The sequence below is a fragment of the Nannobrachium achirus genome (assembly GCF_963921795.1).
Source record: "Nannobrachium achirus genome assembly, chromosome: 6".
Taxonomy (NCBI): Eukaryota; Metazoa; Chordata; class Actinopteri; order Myctophiformes; family Myctophidae; genus Nannobrachium; species Nannobrachium achirus.
In genome coordinates, this window is record NC_137815.1 from 6,701,748 (window position 1) to 6,727,458 (window position 25,711).

The 25,711-nt window shown below is 43.1% G+C and overlaps 1 protein-coding gene across 8 annotated transcripts in view; it reads left to right on the plus strand.

The window, feature by feature from the left end:
- The window catches only part of LOC308286723 (complement C3-like), a 94,027-nt gene extending 71,798 nt beyond the window's left edge, over positions 1 to 22,229 (plus strand). For 6 of the 8 annotated variants that reach the window (XM_080727827.1, XM_080727832.1, XM_080727828.1 and 3 more), the window contains 10 exons: positions 1,633 to 1,731; positions 2,158 to 2,237; positions 4,146 to 4,317; positions 6,345 to 6,425; positions 15,130 to 15,228; positions 16,028 to 16,126; positions 16,726 to 16,811; positions 17,128 to 17,299; positions 21,078 to 21,158; positions 21,728 to 22,229. In XM_080727827.1, the coding sequence (XP_080583953.1) occupies positions 1,633 to 1,731; positions 2,158 to 2,237; positions 4,146 to 4,317; positions 6,345 to 6,425; positions 15,130 to 15,228; positions 16,028 to 16,126; positions 16,726 to 16,811; positions 17,128 to 17,299; positions 21,078 to 21,158; positions 21,728 to 22,155 (1,397 nt within the window). In that variant the 3' untranslated portion in view covers positions 22,156 to 22,229. Of the gene's footprint in view, positions 1 to 1,632; positions 1,732 to 2,157; positions 2,238 to 4,145; positions 4,318 to 6,344; positions 6,426 to 15,129; positions 15,229 to 15,302; positions 15,368 to 15,814; positions 15,895 to 16,027; positions 16,127 to 16,725; positions 16,812 to 17,127; positions 17,300 to 21,077; positions 21,159 to 21,727 lie in introns of those variants that run through there. The other 2 variants (XM_080727833.1, XM_080727834.1) reach the window with 2 other exon arrangements.
- Positions 22,230 to 25,711: the final 3,482 nt, after the last annotated feature.

Sequence of the window (25,711 nt, forward strand, 5' to 3'; positions counted from 1 at the left end):
CTCTATGGAAGTGTTACCACTCCGACAATAAGATGTCACTGTCGGAGTGGGACTTGTCGGTATGGAGAGCGCCCCGTCTGAATGACTAAAAAAGCACTATTGCTTCCATATCGCTAGATTATAATTGCTTATCATTGTAACTTGGAAATAAAATCGTTGTGCATATGATAGCTTATGATTCTACAAAATGTTTTATTTTCACATGGATATTTATTAGTGTGTTAGATATACATTTTGGAGTGGATACATTTGTCAGGTAGTTAGAAAATGCTGTTCCACATGTCTACAATGGAACAAAGTGGTGTAGGAGGATTCCACATGTCTACAATGGAACAAAGTCGTGTAGGATGATTCTACATGTCTACAATGGAACAAAGCGGTGTAGGATGATTCATACACCACCTCTGAACCTGAGATTTACCCTACGTCAAAGTCACGTTGCGATCATAAATAGACAGAGCAAACGGTGTAAAAACCTGATTAAAGGGTGCACCAAACTTTTCTCAATTGATTCCTATGTATTTTTTCCTGTAGAATCCATTTCTGCAATATACATTTTTATATTGTGCATAATTAATGAGATGATTAGCATATTTGACTAATAATGCTAATTATCTCATTAATTATGCACAATACAACAATATACTTTGCAGAAATGGATTTTACATGAAGAATTACATAAGGATCAACTGAGAAAAGTGTGGTAAACCCTTTTATCAATTTTTTATGAATTCTTTCCCGTTCTTTCTGCCCATATGTGTCAAATTATTTGTAATATAAAAATGTATATTGCAGAAATGGATTCTACAGGAAAAAAAAAACATTGGAATCAATTGAGAAAAGTTTGGCGGCACCCTTTAATCAGGTTTGTACACCGTTTGCTCTGTGTATGACACTTGATCTGCATCCCGCTAATGAGGGCCAATGTGCGCACACCTCCAATGTTGAAACGTTGAATTCGATCTACAAGCTTACAATGTATTTATTTTACTATGGCTCTAAACACCATAGATGTGCATGGGGTTATTGTTTACAATACACATTAAACAAGTGTAACACCAAACCAGACCAAAGATCCGCAACCAGCAGCTACCAATATTTACAAGCAAGCAATCATCTACAGCATAACACACACACACACACACACACACACACACACACACACACACACACACACACACACACACACACACACACACACACACACACACACACACACACACACACACACCATAGGGGGCCTTAGGGTGGGCCTTAGGGGGCCTTAGGGGGATAAAATGGTCATTTTGTGCAAACCAGTCTAAAAGCGCCACATTTTGCACGTATGTAGCTCAGGTTATGCTCTAATCATTTTGCTAGGGCGCCCGAGTCGGCAACCTTCAGGGTCTAACCCTAACCCTAACGGCCAAATCAAGTTGGGATCCCATCAACACTATACTACAGGAAGAAAATACCCAGAAAGAAATCTGCTTTAAGTAGGATGTGAGGGGTCTAACTAGGGGTTTGTCATGATTCTCAATCCTTTGCAAACATTTGTTTTGCACAAAAAACATTCCTTGGGCTAAAAATGGCCCCCACAAAACTGAAAAGTGATGACTCATCACTAAACCATCGTCGTTAATGTGTTCACAGATCACATGTCTAATGTGACACACTTTGCAACACACCAGCGAGAAACTGAAGTACAACCGACCGCCTTCAACAAAGACCTGGGAAACCTCACAAGAGATGGTAAGTTAAGAGTGATAAAAAGAAAGGATCATCCACACACTCCTGTGTAGTTTATTTTGTTCTTTTATTAATAGGTTTGTACAGCAGCAGCAGCAGTCAAGAAACTGACCCGTTTCCTTCCTCAGCATTTCAAACTAGTATATTATATCGAAATGAAGTGACATAATGTAGAGCAAAGCTATAGTAAACAGTCAGCTGTGTCTCATTAGTGGATACAATTCACTCACAATTCATACACTCATTATTTACAATCAATGCATCATAGTATTTGTATTTGAATGAACCATTCTACACACAATCTAGTGTTCAAGTCTCCATTGTTTGAGGGAAAAAAGGTCCTTTTGGGGTGAAATATCCCTTCTTGGGTAATTGTATCGTCTACTCAGGCTTTTGCAAAGTTTAGATATCTGATATTCATTTCATCAGACGCAGCCTCCCCATGGCCCGCAGTGTGTGGAACCTGTCAGAAAGTCCTCGAGGTCATCTACGGCTTCTTGGAACAAGGGGTATGTTGTGTGTCATGAAGTGAACGCAGCGTGATGCAATCAGTAACTGATGTTATCTTTCTCTTCATGATCATTTCTGACCCATCACCAAAAATAAGTGATGTTTGTAGCTGTCATATACCTATAGCCCCATACAGAACCTCACGCTCCGCTGGTGATCTGTTGTTAGCTCCGTGGAGCTCCCTATGGAACCATCCGCCCGCTGTCCACGGCGACAGGGGAAACCCCTTTCACGGAAATAAAAAAATTAAAATAAAAAATAAGGGTAGTTCCTTGCTTGCCGAGCACGGTTTTCCTTTTTTTTGTTTTTTTTGTTTTTGATCTTTGGTATGGTGTTAGGTATGGGTATAAGGTTTTCAAAAACCATCGCAAACAAATTGGGCTCAACCCCTAGTGGTCTGTTTGCAATGAATCAAATATTCGATACATCAGTATATGGTTCAAACCCCAAATGATTGATGAAAGAGATTTTTGTTACCTTTTCTGTTTTTCTGTTACTATTGGGTATGATAAACAACATACTAAAAATTCAGGAAAAAATATCTACCGGAAAGGTACCATTTTCAAGATGGCGTCCACGATGGCTGCCGGGAGCTGAAAATGCCTATAAACTGGGTTTTAATGTGTCAAAATTCATAATAAATCTGCACTTGGTGTAGAGTTTTTGATTTTTGGTATGGTGTTAGATATGGGTAGGCCTATAAGGTTTTCAAAAACCATCACAAACAAGTTGGGCTCGCCCCCTAGTGGTCTGTTTGCAATGAATTCAATAGTAGATCTGTCAGTATATGGTTGAAACCCCAAATAATTGATAAAAGAGATTTTTCAATGGATTCTGTTACTATTGGGTATGATAAACAACATACTAAAAGTTTAGGAAAAAATAACTACCGGAAAGCCATCATTTTCAAGATGGCGTCCACGATGGCTGCCGGGAGCTAAAAATGCCTATTTAATGTGTGCAAATTCATATAAAATATGCACTTGGTGAAGAGTTTTAGAATTTTGGCATGGTGTTAGGTATGGGTATACGGTTTTCAAAAACCATCGCAAACAAGTTGGGCTCGCCCCCTAGTGGTCTGTTTGCAATGAATCAAATATTAGATAGGTCAGTATATTGTAGACCACTAGGGGGTGAGCCCAACTTGTTTGCGATAGTTTTTGAAAACCTTATACCCATACCTAACACCATGTCAAAATGTAAAAGGTATTTTTTTCTAAACTTTTAGTATGTTGTTTATCATACCCAATAGTAACAGAATCCATTGAAAAATCTCTTTTATCAATTATTTGGGGTTTCAACCATATACATGGACACATGTACTATTGAATTCATTGCAAACAGACCACTAGGGGGCGAGCCCAACATGTTTGTGATGGTTTTTGAAAACCTTATACCCATATCTAACACCATACCAAAAATCTAAAACTTTGCACCAAGTGCACGAAATTGATGATTTTTGACCAGATTCTCCCCAGCTATAACAAGTTTACCAGGTTTACCAGGCTACTTTAACACCTAGGCCTACTGTAGGTTTCCAGCAGTGACTGTATGTACATTGTGCGTGCGTCCTCATAGGCTACTACATAAACAGGGCTCCATTACTGCGGTAGGTACTGTTTGAGATTTGTTCAAAGCAAACGTTTAGTTTCTCTACTGCAGCACAGTATTTTCTATTTGCTCCATGCGCACATGTAGGCACATGCACACATCTCAAGGCACGCGTGCACGTGGCGTCAATAAATGACCGTCCGCCCTGAAAAGAAAACACGAACGCACCACTGGAGCTAACAACAGATCGCCAGCGGAGGGTGAGGTTCTATATGGGGCTATCATATACCAAAATATATACCGGTATTGACTCTGTTGTTACTGTTGGATTGTTTTGATCTCTAACTGTCTCGTAGCACCCGATAGAGTACGCACTGGGAATGGTGTGCAGCTCTTTCCGCTGGCCTGTGAGCAAAGTGTGTCAATGGTTGGTTAACCGGTACGCGCCAGACCTCATTGAACAACTGAAACAGAAACTTCCTCCTGCCACTATCTGTAGGAGGTTGACACTCTGCAGCCGCGTCTCCTGTAAGCACTCAGACTGATTTCATGGAACCTTAATTTTTGTTTTTTAAATGTTGCAGAAATGTTTTGAGGGATGCTCAGTGAACAGGAAGTGTTTTGATCGTGTCATTTATATTTGATCTCATTAGACTGCCTAATGAGAACTTTTATTGTTGGTACTTTATGTACATTTTGATGCCAGTATTTTTGTACTTTTAAGTGCATTTTGAATTCCGTAATTTTACTTGTAATAGAGTATTTCTACAGTGCATTATTGATATTTTACTTAAAAAAAAAAAGAAAAAAAAAGTGTATTAAAAAAAATATTTGCATACATTTGGGCAGAATGTCGCATTTCAAGTTTTCAAATGTATGCAAATCTTTAGAAAAATAGCAGATCTACAAGCTCACATGATTTATTTATTTTCCCTCTATAATCTTTTATCCCACGATTTTGTAACCCATGTTTTCACCCAGTGGCAATAGCCAAAGCTGTAATCCTGGGCTCTGCTCTCCCTCTGCTCTGCCGCGCCTGGAGAGACAACGGACTACTCGTGCTTCCTTCTATGCATGAGTAGTCCAAGTTGCTTCTTTTCACCTGACAGGGGGGAGTTTCCCCGGTATGGACGTAGCGTGTGGAAGGAACACGTTATTGCAACCAGTTCCTTTCCCCTCCATCAGGTGCCCCGGCTGGCCAGGGGGAGGCATTATAGAGACCAGGATTACTGCATGTTTTTGTGAGGGTATCAACCCTAGGAGACATGGGGAGAACATGCAAACTCCACACAGAAAGGCCCTATCGCCAAACCCCACCTAGGGTGTGGGTGCTGATGACAGAGGAGGTAACACGCCCACAGCACCCCCTGGTGGGAATCAAACCCAGGACCTTCTAGCTGTGAGGCGACAGTGTAACCAACCTCGCCAAGCAGAGCAGTTTTTGAGCCCACAGGGGCCCTAAGCATGATTCTACCATTCTTGCCTTCCTGCGGGCGCGAGCGTAGCTTCTGAACTGCCAAATTAGTTGTTACCTGTGACTTTGCAACAAACAGATTACAGAATCCATCCATTCTGAGACAGTCTCAGATTGCATTGATTTAATCGAATCTTAAAAAAAAGAACAACAAAAATAGGCGTCTATAGGATTAAGTTTGATTCTCATTTAAAGTTGGTTTATATTTTAGAATGTGTTGGGATTGGGGGGAAGATATGTGCAATGGGGATTGTTCATAGGCCTATGATTGTTGAATGTCCATACAAATGCACTTTGTATTTACTCTGAATTTCGAAGAAGGCTATTAATCTTTTTGTTTGGTGATACAGATACTTGATTGTCACTTTCAATAGGATGTCAAATGCCACTATTTTGGATTATAATGAAATATCGGGTTGATGCGCTGCTGTGTCCAAATCACACAATGGATTCTGTTACTATTGGGTATGATAAACAACATACTAAAAGTTTAGAAAAAAATAACTACCGGAAAGTGGTCTGTTTGCAATGAATCAGATATTAGATAGGTCATTATATTGTAGACCACTAGGGGGTGAGCCCAACTTGTTTGCGATAGTTTTTGAAAACCTTATACCCATACCTAACACCATGTCAAAATGTAAAAGCTAGTGCATATTTTTTATACATTTTTAGACATTAAATAGGCATCTTTAGCTCCCGGCAGCCATCGTGGACGCCATCTTGAAAATGATGCCTTTCCAGTTTTTTTTTTTTTTTTTTTTTTACATTTTATTACAAATGTCTAAATGCCTAAACTATGAACTGGAGCATCAAAAGTAGTTATGATTAGGGGGGCACGGTAGTGCAGTGCTTAGCGCTGTCGCCTCACAGCTAGATGGACCTGGGTTCGATTCCGGGGGATGCTGGGGGCGCTGGGGATGTGCTCCCTCCTTCGAGTCATCAGCGCCCACACCCTAGGTGGGGTTTGTGAAAGGCTGCTCTCCCTGTGTCTCGTAGGGTATAGGTACCCTCACAAAAACATGCAGTAATTACACAATAAGTAGTTATGATTGACTTGATGTTAATGTGCTGATTTCAGCCAACCTTGATGCGCTGTTCTTGGACATATTGCGGACGTACCATGAGAAAGCTGTGGAAGAGCTGACGCCACAGATTGGAGGTATTATATCTTCATGTTTTGGAAACTTGTTCTATTCTTTTATTATGATTGTTATTATTTGTCGTAGATCTGACCAATTAAGGGAATGAATGCACAACTGTGTGTATACAGTGAGTGCAGTATATGACATATAGGCCTACAGTAGCTAAGCTACAGACCGCGATAGCTGCAACACAAACACACGCACGCATGCACGCACGCACGCACGCACGCACGCACACACACACACACACACACACACACACACACACAGTTTTGTATTCATCCCTTTTGGGGACATTACATAGACTTCCATTCATTTTCTGTGGCCTTACCCTAACCTCTATCCCTAAACCTAACCCCAAACCTTATGGGGACCTACTAAGTAGGAGGTCCCCTGAATGTGACTGTGCTAACATGTTTTTAGTCCCAAAATGTACAAAAATACACACACACACACACACACACACACACACACACACACACACACACACACACACACACACACACACACACACACACACACTTACTTCACAGAAGACCCCAACCCAAGATCCAGTGACACAGAGACTACCTCTGCCTGACATGCTGATGGTTGCTCAACGCCTATGCTTGCTGGGCCTGCTGGGTAACAGTAATGTTACAGACTTGCAGAGCGGTAAGGGTCCATTTGGATCCTAACTATATAAATCGTTTAGCTGAGGACCCCATGGTACGCCCCTTTGACATTCCCCTGCCACATGGTTCCTGGTATCTATTTATGCTGTATAGGCCTATATATGGTTTTCCTGAGCGCTCCCCTCTAATGGTCTGGGGTCTTAGGGCCCAAAAAAATGGTAATTTTGTGAAGTCTAAAAGTGCCAAATTTTTCACAGATGTAGCCCAGGGCATGCTCTAATGATTTAGCTAGGGCGCCTGTGTCGGCGACCTTCGGGGTCGCTACAATGGCCAAATCAAGTTGGGCTCCCATCAACACTATATGGTCAGTTTTATAACTGATCCACGTTTTGCGCATTAATTAAACCTAATGAAAAGTCTGAGAACCCTGGACTAGGTTTAGGTAAATACTAGGGCTGTCTTCGACTCAGGATTTTTGAAGTCGAATCGAGTCGAGGGGTTCATTCCGACGCATCGACAAATCGTTTTATACTTTGTGTAAAAATAAATAAATACAAACAAATGTGCTTTAAGCCACATCAACATAATACAATAATACATTAAGATGAATTGAATACATTGTGTTTTCGGTGATCGCGGTGATCGCGGTACACCGATAACGCTGTTAAAACAAATAAAACGTCTCCGCTGTTCAACTCTGCCCGTCTCGGCAATCAGCGTGCTGTAGAGATGAGACATTCGCGAACGATTCGGCTCTCTTGAGCGGCTCTTTTAAATGAACGATGGGATCCTGTCCGCAGTCACGGGACACAGAGCGCTGACTAAGTAATGAGTCAGTGTCGAGAACAGACTCAGAAAAAAATGATCATTCAGAGGGGGAGGCACAGCTCATGCACGTCCCAGCTAGAGCTAGCATTGTGGACATGTCATGGACGCAAACACAGCGAAACACAAACAGCATGGATTACAAAAACACTAGAACAATTCAGAATTCACGCATATCGGAAGACAGTATCTCTACAGTCATGTGATCGACATGGATCTGTCTGATTGTCCATATTACATCCTGATTGGCTGAGATTGGCTTTCAAAGTTTGTACGATTGGTCCGTTTTGGAAAAAATGCCTCAAATCTCAAACGCAGAGTGCAATTAACATGAAATCGCGCACACACGTTCCCAGTAGGCCGAGGAAGAAATGCCACTTAAAATTTTTGAAATCAGCCTCATGGTGGCGCTATAACAGGCCAATTTGTGGTTTTACCTATAACTCCACCGATCAGTTTCTAAACTTTGTACGCGCACTCCCTATAGGCCAAGGAAAAACCCTTTCCTTGCATTTTTCACATCAGCCTTTTATAGCGCCACCAGGAGGCCGACTTACTCCTTCAGATTTTACCCACAACTAACACAAATCAGTACACAGTATCTCTACAGTCATATGATCAAGACGGATCTGTCCCATATTAAATATTCCATCCTGATTGGCTAAGATTGGCCTCCAAACTTCGCAGGATTGATCAGTTTCGAACAAAATGCCTCAAATCAAACACAGCGTGCAATTGTAATGAAATTGTGCACGCACATTCGCAAAAGGCCAAGGAAGAAATTACACTGCAAAATGTTCAAATCAGCCTCATGCTGGCGCCATGAAAGGTCTAAGATTGGTGAAGAACACATGCCACCCTTTTTACATTTGCCTATTATAGCACCACCAGGACGCGTGGCCTGCTGGAGACCTGTGCTCGGAAGAGCACTACTTCTAGTTAGAAAAATGTAACTAGTGGCCTACACTTGTGTATGTTAATCTGACTTTAGTAGATTGTGTGGCAGGTTATTTAATATGGGATGTTGACAGCTTGCTTCTCCTCCTCTTAACGGAACACCGTCCCGGCTCCGAATGTTTTAATGGAGCGGCGGTTCCGGACGTTCCGTCTCACTTTCACCCCTGCACTGGTGCAAGACAATAAATTACTGTTCGCCAATTGCTACTTCTCTCATTTGGAAGTACATGACACCTGTCCTGCGCACCGCAGTTGTAGGCTAACTGGTGATATAAAAAAATATATAATTTCGACTCCTCGACTCAAACAATTGGCGTCGATTCCCGGGGCTTAAAACGACGCGTCGATTCGTCGATTTTTAGGAGACAGCCCTAGTAAATACTTGGTGTTTTAATGTTAACTGTTTATAATATTGAAGCTTCTTCTTCTTTCGTATATCATCAGATGGCCAACTCGTCCTGCAGCCACGCTCTCGTCTCTGGTCCTAAGTCGAAAAGACCAGCTTCTGAGGGTGGGCTGTATAGGGGGCAGCCGGTGATAATGTGCTCGGCAGTATGTTTAGGCTCGCCACACTCGCATGCCTCACCGTCCGTTAGGCCCCACTTCTTCATAGAAGACTTGAAGCACCCAACTCCAGTGCGCAGGCGGTTCAACGAGGTCCATAGATGGCGTGGCATATCTTCTCCTTTTACACCACCTCCTGGATGTATCGCTGGATATGGGAGGGCCCTGCCGTCTCCCATGATCGTTTCCAAGATGCTGCCAGCCAAGCGTCTCTGGACAAGTCCTCAGGAATAGACTGCATCATCTCTTGTGCTGCCTTCTTGTAGGGATGGCGAGACTTGAGCCTGCCTGGTGGTGCCGGTGTTGTTGTGGCTTTGTGCAGGATGTGCCAGTCGTTCTGGGCTTTTCTAGCCAGGGCGAGGGTAGCTGCATCCCGTCGGAGACTGGCTGGGGCGATTCCAGCCAGGACTGGCAGATAGGACACAGGGGTGGATTTTAGACAACCAGTTACTGTCAGGAAGGCGCTGTTGATGACAGTGTCAACCTTGTTGACGTGGGGACTTCTGCTCCAGAGAGAGGCACAGTATTCTGCTGCGGGCATGACCAGGGCTTGCATAGATATGCGTAGTGTCTGGGGGGAAGCTCCCCAAGTTGAACCTGCTAGGCGTCGGATGAATGAGACCCTTACTGTTGTTTTGGTCTTCACTTCATCCAGATGTAGGAGGCTTGTAGGAGAGTGTCCAGTCCAAGCATACGCCGATGTACTTGCAGGAACTCCAGGCGGTGGTTGCCAACATGCACATCCAGTTCTCTTATTGCTTCCCGATTGTAGAGGTGGTAAGCTGCAGACAATGTTTTGCCCATGCTGAGCTGAAGATGCCACCTCTGGAGGTAGTTTGCCAGGATGCCCATGTCTCGGTTGAGGCCATCTTCCATCGCCTTCCATGTTGGACGTCAAAGCATGATGGCCAAGTCGCTGCATAGCCGTACTTGGTAGATGTTGTATCCGGCAGGTCATGAATGTAGATGTTAAACAACATTGGGCCTGCTGTTTGGCCAGATGTAGTCCACGGTGCCAAACGGTGTCGTAGGGGGCTGTCAGGTCCAGGAATACTACTCCACCTTGCTCGTTGTCCCCTGAAAGCTGTCCTTGATGTCCTGAGTGAGTAGCTTAACCTGGTCCACTGTTGACCTGCCTCTGCGAAAGCCGTCTTTTTCCGGGGGGGGTAGGGGGGGGGGGGGGGTTGTGGGTCCACCACTGGCTTGATACGGCTGTGTATAAGCCTCTCCAGAATCTTATGGGACACAGAGCAGGAAGATGGGCCTATAGGACTTCGGTTCTTCGGGGGGTTTGTTTGGCTTTGGTAAGGCTATGACGGAGGCACGGCGCCAGGTCTTTGAGATCTTGGACCTCCGGAAGCATGATGAGAAGAACGAACAAAGCCAGTGGGATGTTCTTTCACTTTGGTGTATGACAAACTGTGGAGTGTGGATGGATATTGTCTCGACCTGGTGACTTGCCCAGCTTCAGTTTTTTTTCCATTGCTGCCCTTAGTTTGGCTGTTGTAAAGTCTCCCGTAAGGTCAGCATCGACACTGGCTGCCCTGGAGAGAGATGACACCTCAGACGACGTCAGTCGTGTTAAGTATTTGTCTGCCTCAGGGAAGCGAAATATTTTTAGGAGCTGGGAAGCAATGGCGTCGGCTGTCACTGGACACCTGCGGGGTGTTGTTTTTTCAGAAGGTCGCAGTAGACCGTGACAAATGTCCAAGTAGTCCGGCTGCCAGCTTAGCATTTATGCTAAGTTGGTATCATAGGTATGATATTTGGTATATAGTTTTTTTTTATTGGCCTAAAATGTTGTCTATATATATACGTTCATGAAACCACCTGCTGACGGCCTGTCAGCATTGAGCAATCTGAGGTAAAAGTTTGGGCCCATCACTTACTATACACTATACTATAAAGGAAAAAAAATACCCCCCAAAAATCTGCTTTAAGTAGCATGTGAGGGGTCAAACTAGGGGTTTATAATTATTCTGAATCCATTGCAAGTATTTGTTTTGCATGAAAAAACTTCCTTGGGCTTAAAAAGCCCCCCAAGAAATTGTGAAAAGTGATGACTCATCACTAAACCATATTTTTGTTTGTCTGTTTTTAGGCCAAGGAATGTTTTTCATGCCAAACCAATGCTTGCAATGGATTCAGAATAATTATAAACCCCTAGTTTGACCCCTCAGGCCCTCACATTCTACTTAAAGCAGATTTTTGGGGGTATTTCTTTCCTTTTATAGTATAGTGTATAGTAAATGAATGGGCCCCACACTTTTACCCCCATAAAAGAAATTGCTCAATGCTGATAGGCGGCCAGCAGGTGGATTCATGACTGTATGTATAGACAATATTTTAGGCCAATAAAAAAAACTATATACCACATTCCATACCCCACCTCAGCCCTGACAAAACTGTCAAAAGTGATGACTCATCACAAAATCATATTTTTGTGCGTCTGTTTTTAGGCCAAAGAATGTTTTTCATGCCAAACCAATGCTCGCAATGGATTCAGAATAATTATAAACCCCTAGTTTGACCCCTCACATGATACTTAAAGCAGATTTTTGGGGGGTATTTTTTTCCTTTATAGTATAGTGTATAGTAAGTGATGGGCCCAAACTTTTACCCCTATAAAAGAAACTGCTCAATGCTGACAGACCGTCAGCAGGTGGTTTCATGAACGTGTATATATAGACAACATTTTAGGCCAATAAAAAAAACTATATACTAAATATCATACCTATGATACCAACTTAGCATAAATGCTAAGCTGGCAGCCGGACTAAAGATCCCTGATGTCATCATTGATATATATCACTGGCCAAAGGCATGGCCCATATCTGTGTGGCTTCAGATAGGGATTTCCATGTATGGCCATAAAATATATTGTATGTATATGGATACATATTATCTATCTATAAATGCGAGAAGTCTCTGCGTGTCTGTCTGTCTGTGTGTCTGTAATCCGCGTATCTCGAGAACCGTTCGTCCCACTGGCTTCAGATTCGGCACGCGCGTTCCCCGTCGCGGCACGGAGTGCAGTGCCGGGTCTCGACCCGACCCGACGCGCGGTTTTCCCGAACCGGCGCGAAACGTTCGGAATCTCCTTATGCGGGGTTGATTGTTGACATCAGGCTGTTCCGGAGGAAATCGGCGAAAGCTCTGACTCATTGTGACATCACTTCATAAAAGGCTCTGACATCACGTACGCCACATGAGTCAACAAAAAATCTCTGTGAGTGTGTATGTATGTATGTAATCCGCGTATCTCGAGAACCGTTCGTCCCACCGGCACGCACGTTCTCCATATATGGGCATAAAATGAATGCCCCCATATATGGGCATAAAATGGATTGCAGACAGACAGATACAGATATCTCCATATATGGACATAAATGGACAGAGGCAAACAGATGGTCAAAGATCTCCATATATGGGCATAAAATGGACGCAGACAGACAGATACAGATATCTCCATATAGATGTTCAAAACGGGTCCTATGACAACAGGTATAATGAGGTTTGCATTAAAGGGGGAACCGGCACTGTGTCTGCAACACAGTTGGAGGCACAGACAGATACTCCATATATGGGCATGAAATGGACGCAGATAGACAGATATCTCCATATATGGGCATAAAATGGACCCAGAACTATAACTGCAGTGATCTCCATATATGGACATAAAATGGACGCCGACAGACAGACAGACAGATACAGATATCTCCATATATGGGCATAAATGGACACAGGCAGACAGATGGTCAAAACGGGTCCTATGAAAACAGGTATAATGGAGTTTGCATTAAAGGGCGGGGCATTCATTCCCTATTTACATTGTTCCGAGTTGGCCAGGTCGCCGACTAGACTAGTTATTAATAATAAAGGATAAAATAAAATAAAAAGTCCATATGGTCATTCCCAGAAACAAAATCCCTTGTATGCCCATATATGGAGATTTCTGATGTCATCAATCCCAGGCCCTAACTGTCCCAAAAGCCTGCTTTACTCTGATTTACACCCTACCTTCCCCGAAAAACGTTAATATTAAGTCCATATATGTATATGGATATATATTAATAAAGGATAAAATGAATAAAATGTCCTTATACAGTATGGGCATTCCTAAAATGAAGAAAATGTCCATATACAGTATGGGCATTCCCAGATGATATATGGAGATCCCAAGGCATCAAACCCAGGCCCTAACTCGTCAAGGTCCTGCTTGGCTTTACTAATTAACATACGTTGTATGCCCTTATATGGAGATCCCTGTCCCAATGTTATCAATATTAAGGCATATCTGGGAATGCCCATACAGTATTTGTTAATGCCCATTTATGGGCATGTTATGACATAACATTGTTGACTATCATGCATGGGTCTCCAACTCTCCATATATGAGTAACTGGTCCCATATACATCACTGGCCAAATGGCCAAGAATTGGTGCGCATGTCTCCCTGAGGCATCTTACAAGTTACTATTACACTCATATTCATAAAGGCAGCAAATAACACTACACTATACTAGTGTAGAAAGAAATCTGCTTTAAGTACGATGTGAGGGGTCTAACTATGGGTTTGTCATGATTCTCAATCCATTGCAAGCATTTGTTTTGCACAAAAAAAAAAATTCTTGGGCTAAAAATGGCCCCCACAAAGCTGAAAAGTGATGCCTTGTTCGTTCGGAAATGTGCACCGCGTGTGTGCTCAGTTTAGGGAGTGCAGTGGGTGGTGATTTGTAGAGTGCACTCAGCGTGGCTTATTTACGAACGACCAGTGGGGCTTTAACCCAAATAGTTAGGTAAAGTTAGCCAAAAGTTAAACCAATCTGGGAACTAAATCAAAATCAATATTTTTCTTCACAAATGTGTTCATAAAGGTGTCAACTATCACCTCTGAACTTTCTCAATCACAACTCCCTTGGGGAACTTTGTGGGAGCCAATCAAAGTTGGGGTATCCCGTGGGCCTGGGATTAAAGGGGGGAAAATAAAAAATGGCCAATATGAGCGTAACTTTGTGGGAGCCAATCAAAGTTGGGGGTATCCCGTGGGCCTGGGATTAAAGGGGGGAAAATAAAAAATGGCCAATATGAGCGTATGAGGTGTGTAATTAGGGTATTTGGGGGCTGCTGAATCCATTCCAACCATTAGTTATCAGTAAAAATGACTCCTTGGCCATAAAATAGGCCACAACAAACTACCTTTTTGTGTCCACAAGACATAATATTGTCAATAAAAAAAAAATGGTTGGAGTAGGGTTTGAATTCATGAAAACTATTCAATATCAGGTGGGTAAGCGCACATCATGACACACATGATAACATGATACAATCTGACAAGGAACACTCAAAAGGGTTTAAAGCATAGGGACTAATAGGACACAGGTGAACTCGAAATGACATGATTGGCTAAGCCTTAGCCAATTAGGCCTATTTTATGGCCAAGGAGTCATTTAAACTGAAAACGAATGGTTGAAATGGATTCAGCAGCCCAAAAATGCCCTAATTGCACACCCCATAATTTTTTTCATGTTATCCCCTTTAATCCCAGGCCCAGGTATCCCGATACCCCCAACTTTGATTGGTTCCCACAAAGTTCCCCAAGGGAGTTGTGATTGAGAAAGTTCAGAGGTGATAGTTGACACCTTTATGAACACATTTGTGAAGAAAGATATTGATTTTGATTTAGTTCCCAGATTGGTTTAACTTTTGGCTAACTTTACCTAACTAAAAGCATTCTGGATATGTCTTAATGTGTTCACAGATCACATGTCTAATGTGACGCACTTTGCAACACACCAGCGAGAAACTGAAGTACAACCGAACGCCTTCAACAAAGACCTGGGAAACCTCACAAGAGATGGTAAGTTAAGAGTGATAAAAAGAAAGGATCATCCACACTCTCCTGTGTAGTTTATTTTGTTCTTTTATTAATAGGTTTTTACAACAGCAGCAGCAGCAGTCTAGAAACGGACCTGTTTGGGCCAATATGAGCGTATGAGGTGTGTAATTAGGGTATTTGGGGGCTGCTGAATCCATTCCAACCATTAGTTATCAGTAAAAATGACTCCTTGGCCATAAAATAGGCCACAACAAACTACCTTTTTGTGTCCACAAGACATAATATTGTCAATAAAAAAAAAATGGTTGGAGTAGGGTTTGAATTCATGAAAACTATTCAATATCAGGTGGGTAAGCGCACATCATGACACACATGATAACATGATACAATCTGACAAGGAACACTCAAAAGGGTTTAAAGTATAGGGACTAATAGGACACAGGTGAACTCGAATGACATGATTGGCTAAGCCTTAGCCAATTAGGCCTATTTTATGGCCAAGGAGTCATTTAAACTGAAAACGAATGGTTGAAATGGATTCAGCAGCCCAAAAATGCCCTAATTGCACACCCCATAATTTTTTTCATGTTATCCCCTTTAATCCCAGGCCCAGGTATCCCGATACCCCCAACTTTGATTGGTTCCCACAAAGTTCCCCAAGGGAGTTGTGATTGAGAAAGTTCAGAGGTGATAGTTGACACCTTTATGAACACATTTGTGAAGAAAGATATTGATTTTGATTTAGTTCCCAGATTGGTTTAACTTTTGGCTAACTTTACCTAACTAAAAGCATTCTGGATATGTCTTAATGTGTTCACAGATCACATGTCTAATGTGACGCACTTTGCAACACACCAGCGAGAAACTGAAGTACAACCGAACGCCTTCAACAAAGACCTGGGAAACCTCACAAGAGATGGTAAGTTAAGAGTGATAAAAAGAAAGGATCATCCACACTCTCCTGTGTAGTTTATTTTGTTCTTTTATTAATAGGTTTGTACAACAGCAGCAGCAGCAGTCTAGAAACGGACCTGTTTGGGCACTTTGGCCTTCCTCAGCATTTCAAACTAGTATATTATATCAAAATGAAGTGACATAATGTAGAGCTAAGCTATAGTAAACAGTCAGCTGTGTCTCATTAGTGGATACAATTCACTCACAATTCATAAACTCATTATTTACAATCAATGCATTCATATAGTATTTGTATTTGAATGAACCATTCTACACACAATCTCATTTTCAAGTCTCCATTGGTTGAGGAAAAAAAAAGTCCCTTTGGGGTGAAATATCCCTTCTTGGGTAATTGTATTGTCTACTCAGGCCCTAACCCTAACCCTACTCAGGCTTTTGCGAACACCACCGTTTTTAAGTTGCTTTATTCAGTGTTTAGATATCTGATTTTATCAGACGCACCCCCCTCCTATACAAACCAATTTTGACTTCAAACTGTAAACTGAAATGGTTTCAATATAATACAATTATTGTAAAATTAAATTACTATTGTAATTTATTTAGATCTCAGTATTAGACTGAAATGGCCCGCAGTCTGTGGAACCTGTCAGACAGTCCTCAAGGTCATCTACGGCTTCTTGGAACAAGGGGTATGTTGTGTTTCAGTAACTTATGTTATCTTTCTCTTCATGATCATTTCTGACCCAGCACCACAAATAAGTGATGTTTGTAGCTGTCATATACCTATAGCCCCATACAGAACGTCACAATCCGCTGGCGATCTGTTGTTAGCTCCGTGGAGCCGTTCCTCGATAGCGGGCGGATGGTGAGGACCTTACCACGGAGCTAACAACAGATCGCCAGCGGAGGGTGAGGTTCTATATGGGGCTATCATATACCAAAATATATTCCGGTATTGACACTGTTCTAACTGTTGGATTGTTTTGATCTCTAACATTGTCGCAGCACCCGATAGAGTCCGCACTAGGAATGGCGTGCAACTCTTTACCCTGGCCTGTGAGCAAGGTGTGTCAATGGTTGGTTAACCGGTACGCGCCAGACCTCATTGAACAACTGAAACAGAAACTTCCTCCTGCCACTATCTGTAGGAGGTTGACACTCTGCAGCCGCGTCTCCTGTAAGCACTCAGACTGATTTCATGGCACCTTAAATTTCTTTTTTTAAATGTTGCAAAAAATGTTTTGAGGGAAGCTCAGTGAACAGGAAGTGTTTTGATCTTTTATATTTGATCTCATTAGACTGCCTAATGAGAATGTTTTATTGTTGGTAGTTTATGTAATTTTTTATGCCAATACTTTTGTACTTTTACTCAAGTATTCAAGATTCAAGATTAATTTATTTGGTCCCGAAGGAAATTTGTCTTGGACATGCAGGCTGCTACATAACATACAACAGGACAAGACAGACAGAAAGTAGATTACAACGAATAGCAACACACAGTGCTGACATACAGGTCAAGTGCATACACCAGTAAGACTCCCTAATCGGGAGATAAGCGACCGTAGGTCGTGCTGTGTAGTGATTTTCGTGATTTTAGGGCAAAATCTGTAGGAGCAGTGTCCAAAAATGTGTTTTTAAAAATCGGCCTGAAGGTGGCGCTATATGGGACAGATTCATGGTGATGGGATGAGTGTAGACATACTGTGTAGCGATTTGCGTGATTTTAGGGCAAAAACTGTAGGAGCAGTGTCCAAAAATGTGTTTTAAAAATCGGCCTCATGGTGGCGCTAGAAGAGGGCCATGTGAGAAATGAGGGGTGGGGTGTCCGCGTTGCCATGGCGGACGAATAGGTACCGGCCCCGGCTCTCCCGGACCCTCCTAGCCCGAGTTACGGCATTTTATGTGAGCTGCAGTGGAGGGGGTCCTCCACTGGGGGCGCCACCACTTTTGCATCCGTTGTGGAGCACCAGGAGTCGGTGGTCCCCGGGAATTCCCCGTGAGCAGCCCCGTTGGGGTGGTCATTTGGTCATTTTTGCACATTTGGTCATTTTTTACATCTGGGGGTCCCCCAGGGACCTGGGGGTCCCTGGAGCTCCGGGGGTCCTTGGAGGTTGTAGTTTGGCAGCCAAGGAGCGTGTGTGCAAAATTTGGCATGGATCGGGGCAACGGTTGCGGAGATATGAGCAGGGCCACCTGCTTCTAATGATATCAACGCACTTAATGCGAAATATTCACGTGCTTTCAGACTCTTCAATGCAGAAAGTATCCAGGATACTTGGATATTCAGTATCCAATAACTCACCAATGCAGAGATATTAGTAGTAAAATGTCGACATCTAGTGGTCAACCTCAGAGGAGCGCAAAAATAAAACCTGAGGTGACTCCCAGCCTCGAACCAGATGCCAAGTGTGCTCTGTTCCCCAGTGTAACGCTCCACGCCACTGACCCCGACGGAGCGGCGCGGTATTGGGCGCCGATGACCCCCGTGAGTCGCCACCGAGGCGAGCGCTAGCGAGCCGAGTTGCCGCGACGAACGGTGGGAACGGCGCCCAATCCCACTCAGCCGCGTTACCGAGTTATGTGCCGTTATGGACAGAATAGTAAATATTCAGTCCCTCACTATCAACATCTACCCCACTATCCACGTCATAGCTATAAATGCACAAAAAAGGAGTCACTTCATCCGTTCATTAGCTCAGTCAGTAGAGCACGGATGCAACAAACCCACGGTTTGGGTTCGATTCCCCTGAGGGGACTAATATTCAAGGCGAGAGATATCGGCGCATGCGTACTTCAAAGTATCCACGGAGGATACTCCTCCGTGGATACCCAGTGCATATTCTCTGCATTCAAACGTCTGAGAAATGGTGAAAAAGTCGGATTGAATGCGAAGAGAGCAGTCGAAGCCGGTGGCAGGGCAATAGTGTGACGTGTGAGGTGTGACAGACAGACGGACAGACAGACAGACAGACAGACTGACTGACTGACAGTTTGTGCAGGTTTTGATAGTAAGTGCGACCTACGGTCGCAATTACATTACATTACATTACACTAGTCACCCCTACTAACGGCCTGAGTTTAGCAGATTAACGGATATGGGAATGAATGAGTATTTGTATCTGTTCAAATGTCTTGTCTTGTTTTTAACTGGGACTATACCAGTAAGGCTCCCTAATCGGGAGATAAGCGACCGTAGGTCACTTATCTCCACAAATAGGGCAAAAATGTGTTTTGCCAAAATCTTCCTGATCCATGTTGATGACATGAGTGTAGACATACTGTGTAGTGATTTTCGTGATTTTAGGGCAAAATCTGTAGTAGCAGTGTCCAAAAAGTAAGCAATTTACCCCGAGTGAGAGGACATTATGCTCTGATAATGTCCTGTGTTAGGGTGTTATCGGACGAGGCGAAGCCGAGTCCGATAACACCCTAACACAGGACATTATCAGAGCATAATGTCCGACCCCGAGTGGTAAATAGCTTTTCTACCACTTTTTCCCTTATACATGAAAGAAAACACATAGTTGTAACTTGCAAGGATCTTAAGTTACAATCATTATTGCCTATAAAACTTCCGCGAGACAGCAGATAGTTCCACCAACAACATCTTCTACTCACCAACAGATGGCGCCAACTCCATACTAATCCATGCGTCAGTTAGAAGTACCGTTCCGGCCGTAAATAGAGGCTGTTCGCTTCCAGAAAGGCATAGGTTCAGAGAAAAGGGGCTTTAAAGTTGGCGGATTGCATTGGATCCAAATAAATCGGCGACTATAGCATGCACGTTAATGAACATAGGACCGTTGCCACGGTCATTTGTTGGTTGGGGGAAAGGTGTTCCGACTACCTCCTGAAGTCCCCGGATGTACACTGAGGCTCATTGATCTCGGACAAGTCCTCACACAACTTTGCGGCAGTAGTTCTCTCATAACCTCCGGAATTTAGCCAATCAGAATCCAGTATTTGAACACGTGACTCGAAAAAGTGGTAGAATGTGTTTTTAAAAATCGGCCTGGAGGTGGCGCTATATGGGACAGATTCATGTTGATGGGATGAGTGTAGACATACTGTGTACCGATTTGCGTGATTTTAGGGCGAAAATTGTAGGAGCAGTGTCCAAAAATGTGTTTTGCAAGAATCGGCCTCATGGTGGCGCTAGAAGAGGGCCATGTGAGAAATGAGGGGTGGGGTCTCCGCGCCGGCAAGGCGGATGAATAGGTACCGGCCCCGGCTGTCCCGCTCGCTCCTAGCCGGAGTTACGGCATTTTATGTGAGCTGCAGTGTAGGGGGTCCTCCACTGGGGGCGCCACCACTTTTGCATCCGTTCTGGAGCACCAGGAGTCGGTGGTCCCCGGGAATTCCCCGTGAGCAGCCCCGTTGGGGTGGTCATTTGGTCATGTTTGCGCATTTGGTCATTTTTTACATCTGGGGGTCCCCCAGGGACCTGGGGGTCCCTGGAGCTCCGGGGGTTGTAGTTTGGCAGCCAAGGAACGTGTGTGCAAAATTTGGCATGGATCGGGGCAACGGTTGCGGAGATATAAGCAGGGAAAAAGTGTGACGTGTGAGGTGTGACAGACAGACTGACAGACAGACGGAGGGACGGACGGACGGACGGACGGAGTTACTTACACTTTGTGCAGGGTTTGATAGTAAATGCGACCTACGGTCGCAATAACGTCTACCAGAGGGTAGCAGTTCGTATTCTGAATGCAGAACATGAGGGGTCAGCAATTATTCCGGAATTTTACTTGTAATAGAGCTCCGTGGAGCCGTAAATTGTAATAAAGTACAGTACTTTTAAATTTTTTAGTCACTAATACCTAAATTGTAATAAAGTACAGTACTTAAGTTAAATGTACTTAAGTACTGTACTGTTCCTTTCCAACAGCGTGGATAGGAGAGGTTGAGTATCAGAAGTTATGATTGACTTGATGTTAATGTTTTGCTGATTTCAGCAAACCTTGATGCGCTGTTCATGGACATGATGCGGACTTACCATGAGAAAGCTGGGGAAGAGCTGAAGCCACAGATTGGAGGTATTATCATGTTTTCGAAACGTGTTCTTTCTAAAACTAGGCTAGAGATGCAAGTGGTTCTGTCATCCGTCGCCAATGCCACTAGAATGAATGAGCTCATGTTACTTAAGAAATAAAATACACTGAGACAGTTGCTTTAATATCTAATCATCAGAAAACAATTTGAAAGGGATTGCATGTACATATTTTAACCACAACAAACATACCATCTCTCAGACAGTCATGTAATTTCATCAAGTTGTTTCCACAGAGCAACTCACTTGGAGCAACAGGGACGGGTCCACAACAAGTATTCGCCTAAATATATTTGGTCCATTTGCCTGGCACTTCCGCTGTGGAGGAGTCGTTTCACCGCCGTTACAGAGCCATTTCTGCCTACCCTCAATTGGCATCACTCCGAAGAACCAGTTTCAGTTCCAATTCATATCTTTGTGTGTGTGTGTGTGTGTGTGTGTGTGCGTGTGCGTGTGCGTGTGCGTCTGTGTGCGTGTGCGTGTGCATCTGTGTCTGTGCGTGTGTGTGCGTGTGTGTGTGTGTGTGTGTGTGTGTGTGTGTGTGTGTGTGTGTAGGCATCATACACGCTGCCACAAGTGAATCCTGTCCACAGTTCTGGGAGCGCTTCAACGGTCGCTGCTACAAGTACGTCTCTGCAACTTTGTCCTGGGCCGAAGCAGAGCTGAACTGTGTGTCCCAAGACGCCAACCTGGTCTCCATCCACAGCCCGGGGGAGCAAGACTTTGTCCGAGACCTCATCAAGAACACTGACCCACAGCGGAGAAGGACCTGGATTGGACTGTCTGACATTCAGTTGGAGGGCAGATGGATGTGGTCTGATGGGTCCAAAGTCATCTACACCTGGTGGAATCAGGGAGAGCCAAATGGTGGTAGAAGTGAAAACTGTGTGAATACAAACGATGGTGCACTGTATCAATGGAACGACTTGTCATGTTCTGACTCTTTAGCGTCTGTGTGTGCGCTTCATACAGTCTGTCCCTGATCAGTGGATTATCTGATTCAACCCACTCTGGCTTGTACTCTATGGTTATCAATAATAAAAGTACATTAACTATATCCATTACTGTTTACTGGTGCAGTCCTTTCAGTGTGTCTCCATTGTGAAGAACATTCATAGACATTCATATAATAAACGTTATTATTAGCAGCGCTGGACAAAGTACTCCACCCCAGTACTTGAGAGGTGGGTCACCAAATTATTGTTTGGGTGTCCCCAAAAGATTGGCTAGTCAGGGGTCATAGCCATGTTGGCTTGTGATGGACTATTGGCAACATTTTACATTTAAAAAGAGCTAGCCCTGAATGACCATAGCAGGTCTGTAACTCTCAACGTTATGGCGGTACTTGAAAATAAAATGTTTGAGAACCACTCGTACTATTGGATTCATAATGTTGTCATAAATCAGTGTCGTACATATTCTGAAGAAATCCTGGAGACTTGACATACAGTAATTGGGTCTTATGATCAGAATAAGATCGTTATAATTGTGTTTAAAACTGAAAATCAAAACTTTGATTCAGATTCAAACTCCAGTCCTCAAAAGATGCTATATGAATGTGTCTCACCTCCCTGTTGCTATTCATGCAGAACCATGAGACTAGCAGGACACTGCCAAAGACATCAGGAGCTTCCTGCCAGCAAATTGGTGCTGTAGGAACCAACACATGGGCACCGGTCACGAGGACGTCCCACAATAACATGCGTGGATGTACTCAAGAAAGATGTAGGAGCACAAAGCACCAACGAGCTGGCCAGATGTATGGAGAACCGGGATGACTGGAAGCGACGATGGAAGGCTCGTCTGAGGACGACCTAGAGAGATACAAACCTAATTTGCATATGACAACATAAGGTAGAATCTTCTTGATGAAGGTTATATAGTGTTTATAGAATGCTATGTTCTCAACATCATCCTGATGTATCTTGTATGTGCTCCTATACATTACAAGATGTGTATGGTTTTTCATGTGAATTACTGAAATTTGCACAGGCATAGTTTTACAGAGGTTAGGGGTTGGGTTAGGTTTATAGGCATAGTGGTTAACATTCACTAGCATCGGCAGGTTAGCATTTCACCAGGTTAGCACTCACCAGTGGGGGGGGGGGGGGGGGGGGGGGCAATTTTTTTTCTATTTCCACACAACTGCTCTAAGGTATATTAATGACATATTTAAATATTGAAAATGGGTGGTCTTCCCCTTTAAGGGTGGACATTTGAGAGAAGTAATTGTCCACAGTGATCACATCCATAAGGTTTCTCTCCAGTGCGAATTTGCAGGTGTGTTTTAAGGTGGGACATTTGAGAGAAGTGTTGTCCACACTGATCACAGCCAAAGGGTTTCTCTCCAGTGTGAATTATCTGGTGTGTTTTAAGGTGATGCATTTCAGAGAAGTGTTGTCCACAGTAATTACATCCATAGGGGTTCTCTCCAGTGTGAATTCTCTGGTGTCTTAAACAGTAAAAGCACAAAAAGTTTGAAAATAGCAGATCTACAAGCTCAACAAGTCACCTCAAAAGTGTACTTAAAATAAAGTTCTTGAGTAAATGCACTTATAGTTACTTTACACCATGCACTGGAAATAGGTTATGTAGGGTTAGGGTTATAGACATATTTCTCACATACAGCTGCTATTATAGATTTTAGATTTCCGAATGCTTTTTTCTAGTGTGAACACACGTCACAAGGAAAATGGGATGCAATATCTGTTTCCATCACAACCTTACGACGACAATAACTTTATATACGTTTAACAACTTGAACCACAGCATCCCTATTCTGGGGGGAACATTCGCCCCAACATAGCCGATCTACAAGCTCACAAGGTGTCGCAATGTGACACGCTGTGAGCTTGCAGATATACTATTTTGGCGAAGAGATTTGGAGTATTTGAAAAAGAACGGACCAAGTACAATGCAATTAATAACCGTCTAAGTGGTTAAACTGAAGTGACATTGATAAATATCGAAGTGTCCCGTGGCACCCCTGGTCTTGCCTCACGGCACCCTAGGGTGCCACGGCACACACTTTCAGAAACCCTGCCATAGTGAGTGTCATTGAAGACTAGAACTAGAGATACTTTTTTTTTTTTAAGAAATAAAATAGTCTTGTGGTCTTGTGAGTCTTGGCTCAGAGTATGTGATTCTGCCATGAACTTACTGTTCATAGCAGTATCTTGGCCCAAGATCAGTGTCTCTTGGCCTGAAATATGTGGTGCTGGGGTCTCCTGACCTACACTTGGCGACTATACAAACAATAATAAATGCAGATTTGAAACAGTACTTATTCTAAACTCTTGTTTGATGTCATTATGACATCATATCATTTCAACATATTAGGAATATGTGGCAAAAATATACGGCAGAACTCATTATATATTTCCCCCAAAAGGTGACGTGTTAATTGTCATATGAAGCTCAACCAATACCCCAGCTAACACCACTCCCAGATTTTCCACACATCAATTACACCTCATTGGCTAAGGGCCCTGCCTTTATACTGTCTGCGACAGAACTCAAATACAATCATGCCACCTCATTGGCTAGTGGCTCTGCCTTTCTACTGTCTGTGGCGGAAAAAGCCAACTATCTGCGGCGGAAATATGCGGCGGAACTCAGTCTACAAATAATGAGGATAACATAGCCACCTCATTGGCTAGTGGCTCTGCCTTTCTACTGTCTGCGGCGGAAAATGCCAACTGTCTGCGGCGGAAATATGCGGCGGAACTCACTCTATAAATAACGAGGTTAACATATTGTTCTCGCCTTCGGCGAGCCCACAATAATGCTAAGGTAGAATAATAATAGTAGTAGTACAGTTATTAAAAAATTCAAACCTCGGTTCGAAGTGAAGCGGTGAATCTTAGTATAGAATTGTCTGGAGAGCCGGTATGACAGCCGGTATAATAGGTTTTAAAAATATATATAAAAAGTCCTGCTTGCTGCCTGGTCTCTTAGTTGTTTGTCAACTGCATCCCTCTATAATTATTTCAATTTCTGTTATCTTTGTGGCCTACTAAATGTTTCAACTTCTGCTAGATTTTCAATGTATTTACTCTTGTCTGCCTTAATGCTCCTTTTTACCGTTCTGTTAGCATCTGTATATTCTTATTGTGCCTTTGCTTTTGCTCTTATGCAGCTATTTGTCATTGCTGCAATAGGTGAGACCTATTGCATGTACAAGACAGATAAAACCTGGAGGCCAAATTATCATGTGAAGCTTGACCAATCCTCAAAGTATCCATTCATCTGACCGGGAGGGACACCGCACATATATTCTGGACGTACAGGACAGATAAAGCCTATTCATTCTGAACTGAAATGATCATATATGGACATGGGACACACATTAGCTTTTTGAAAAAGCCTATTCATTCTGGACTGATATTTTGCACGTACGGGACAGGAAAAACCTGTTCATTCTGGCCTGGAGTGACCATATATGGTAATTAAACGGACATTCTGTTTTTGAAAAAGCCTGTTCATTCTGGACTAAAATGACCATATATGGGCGTGATACACACAAAGCCACTCAAATAA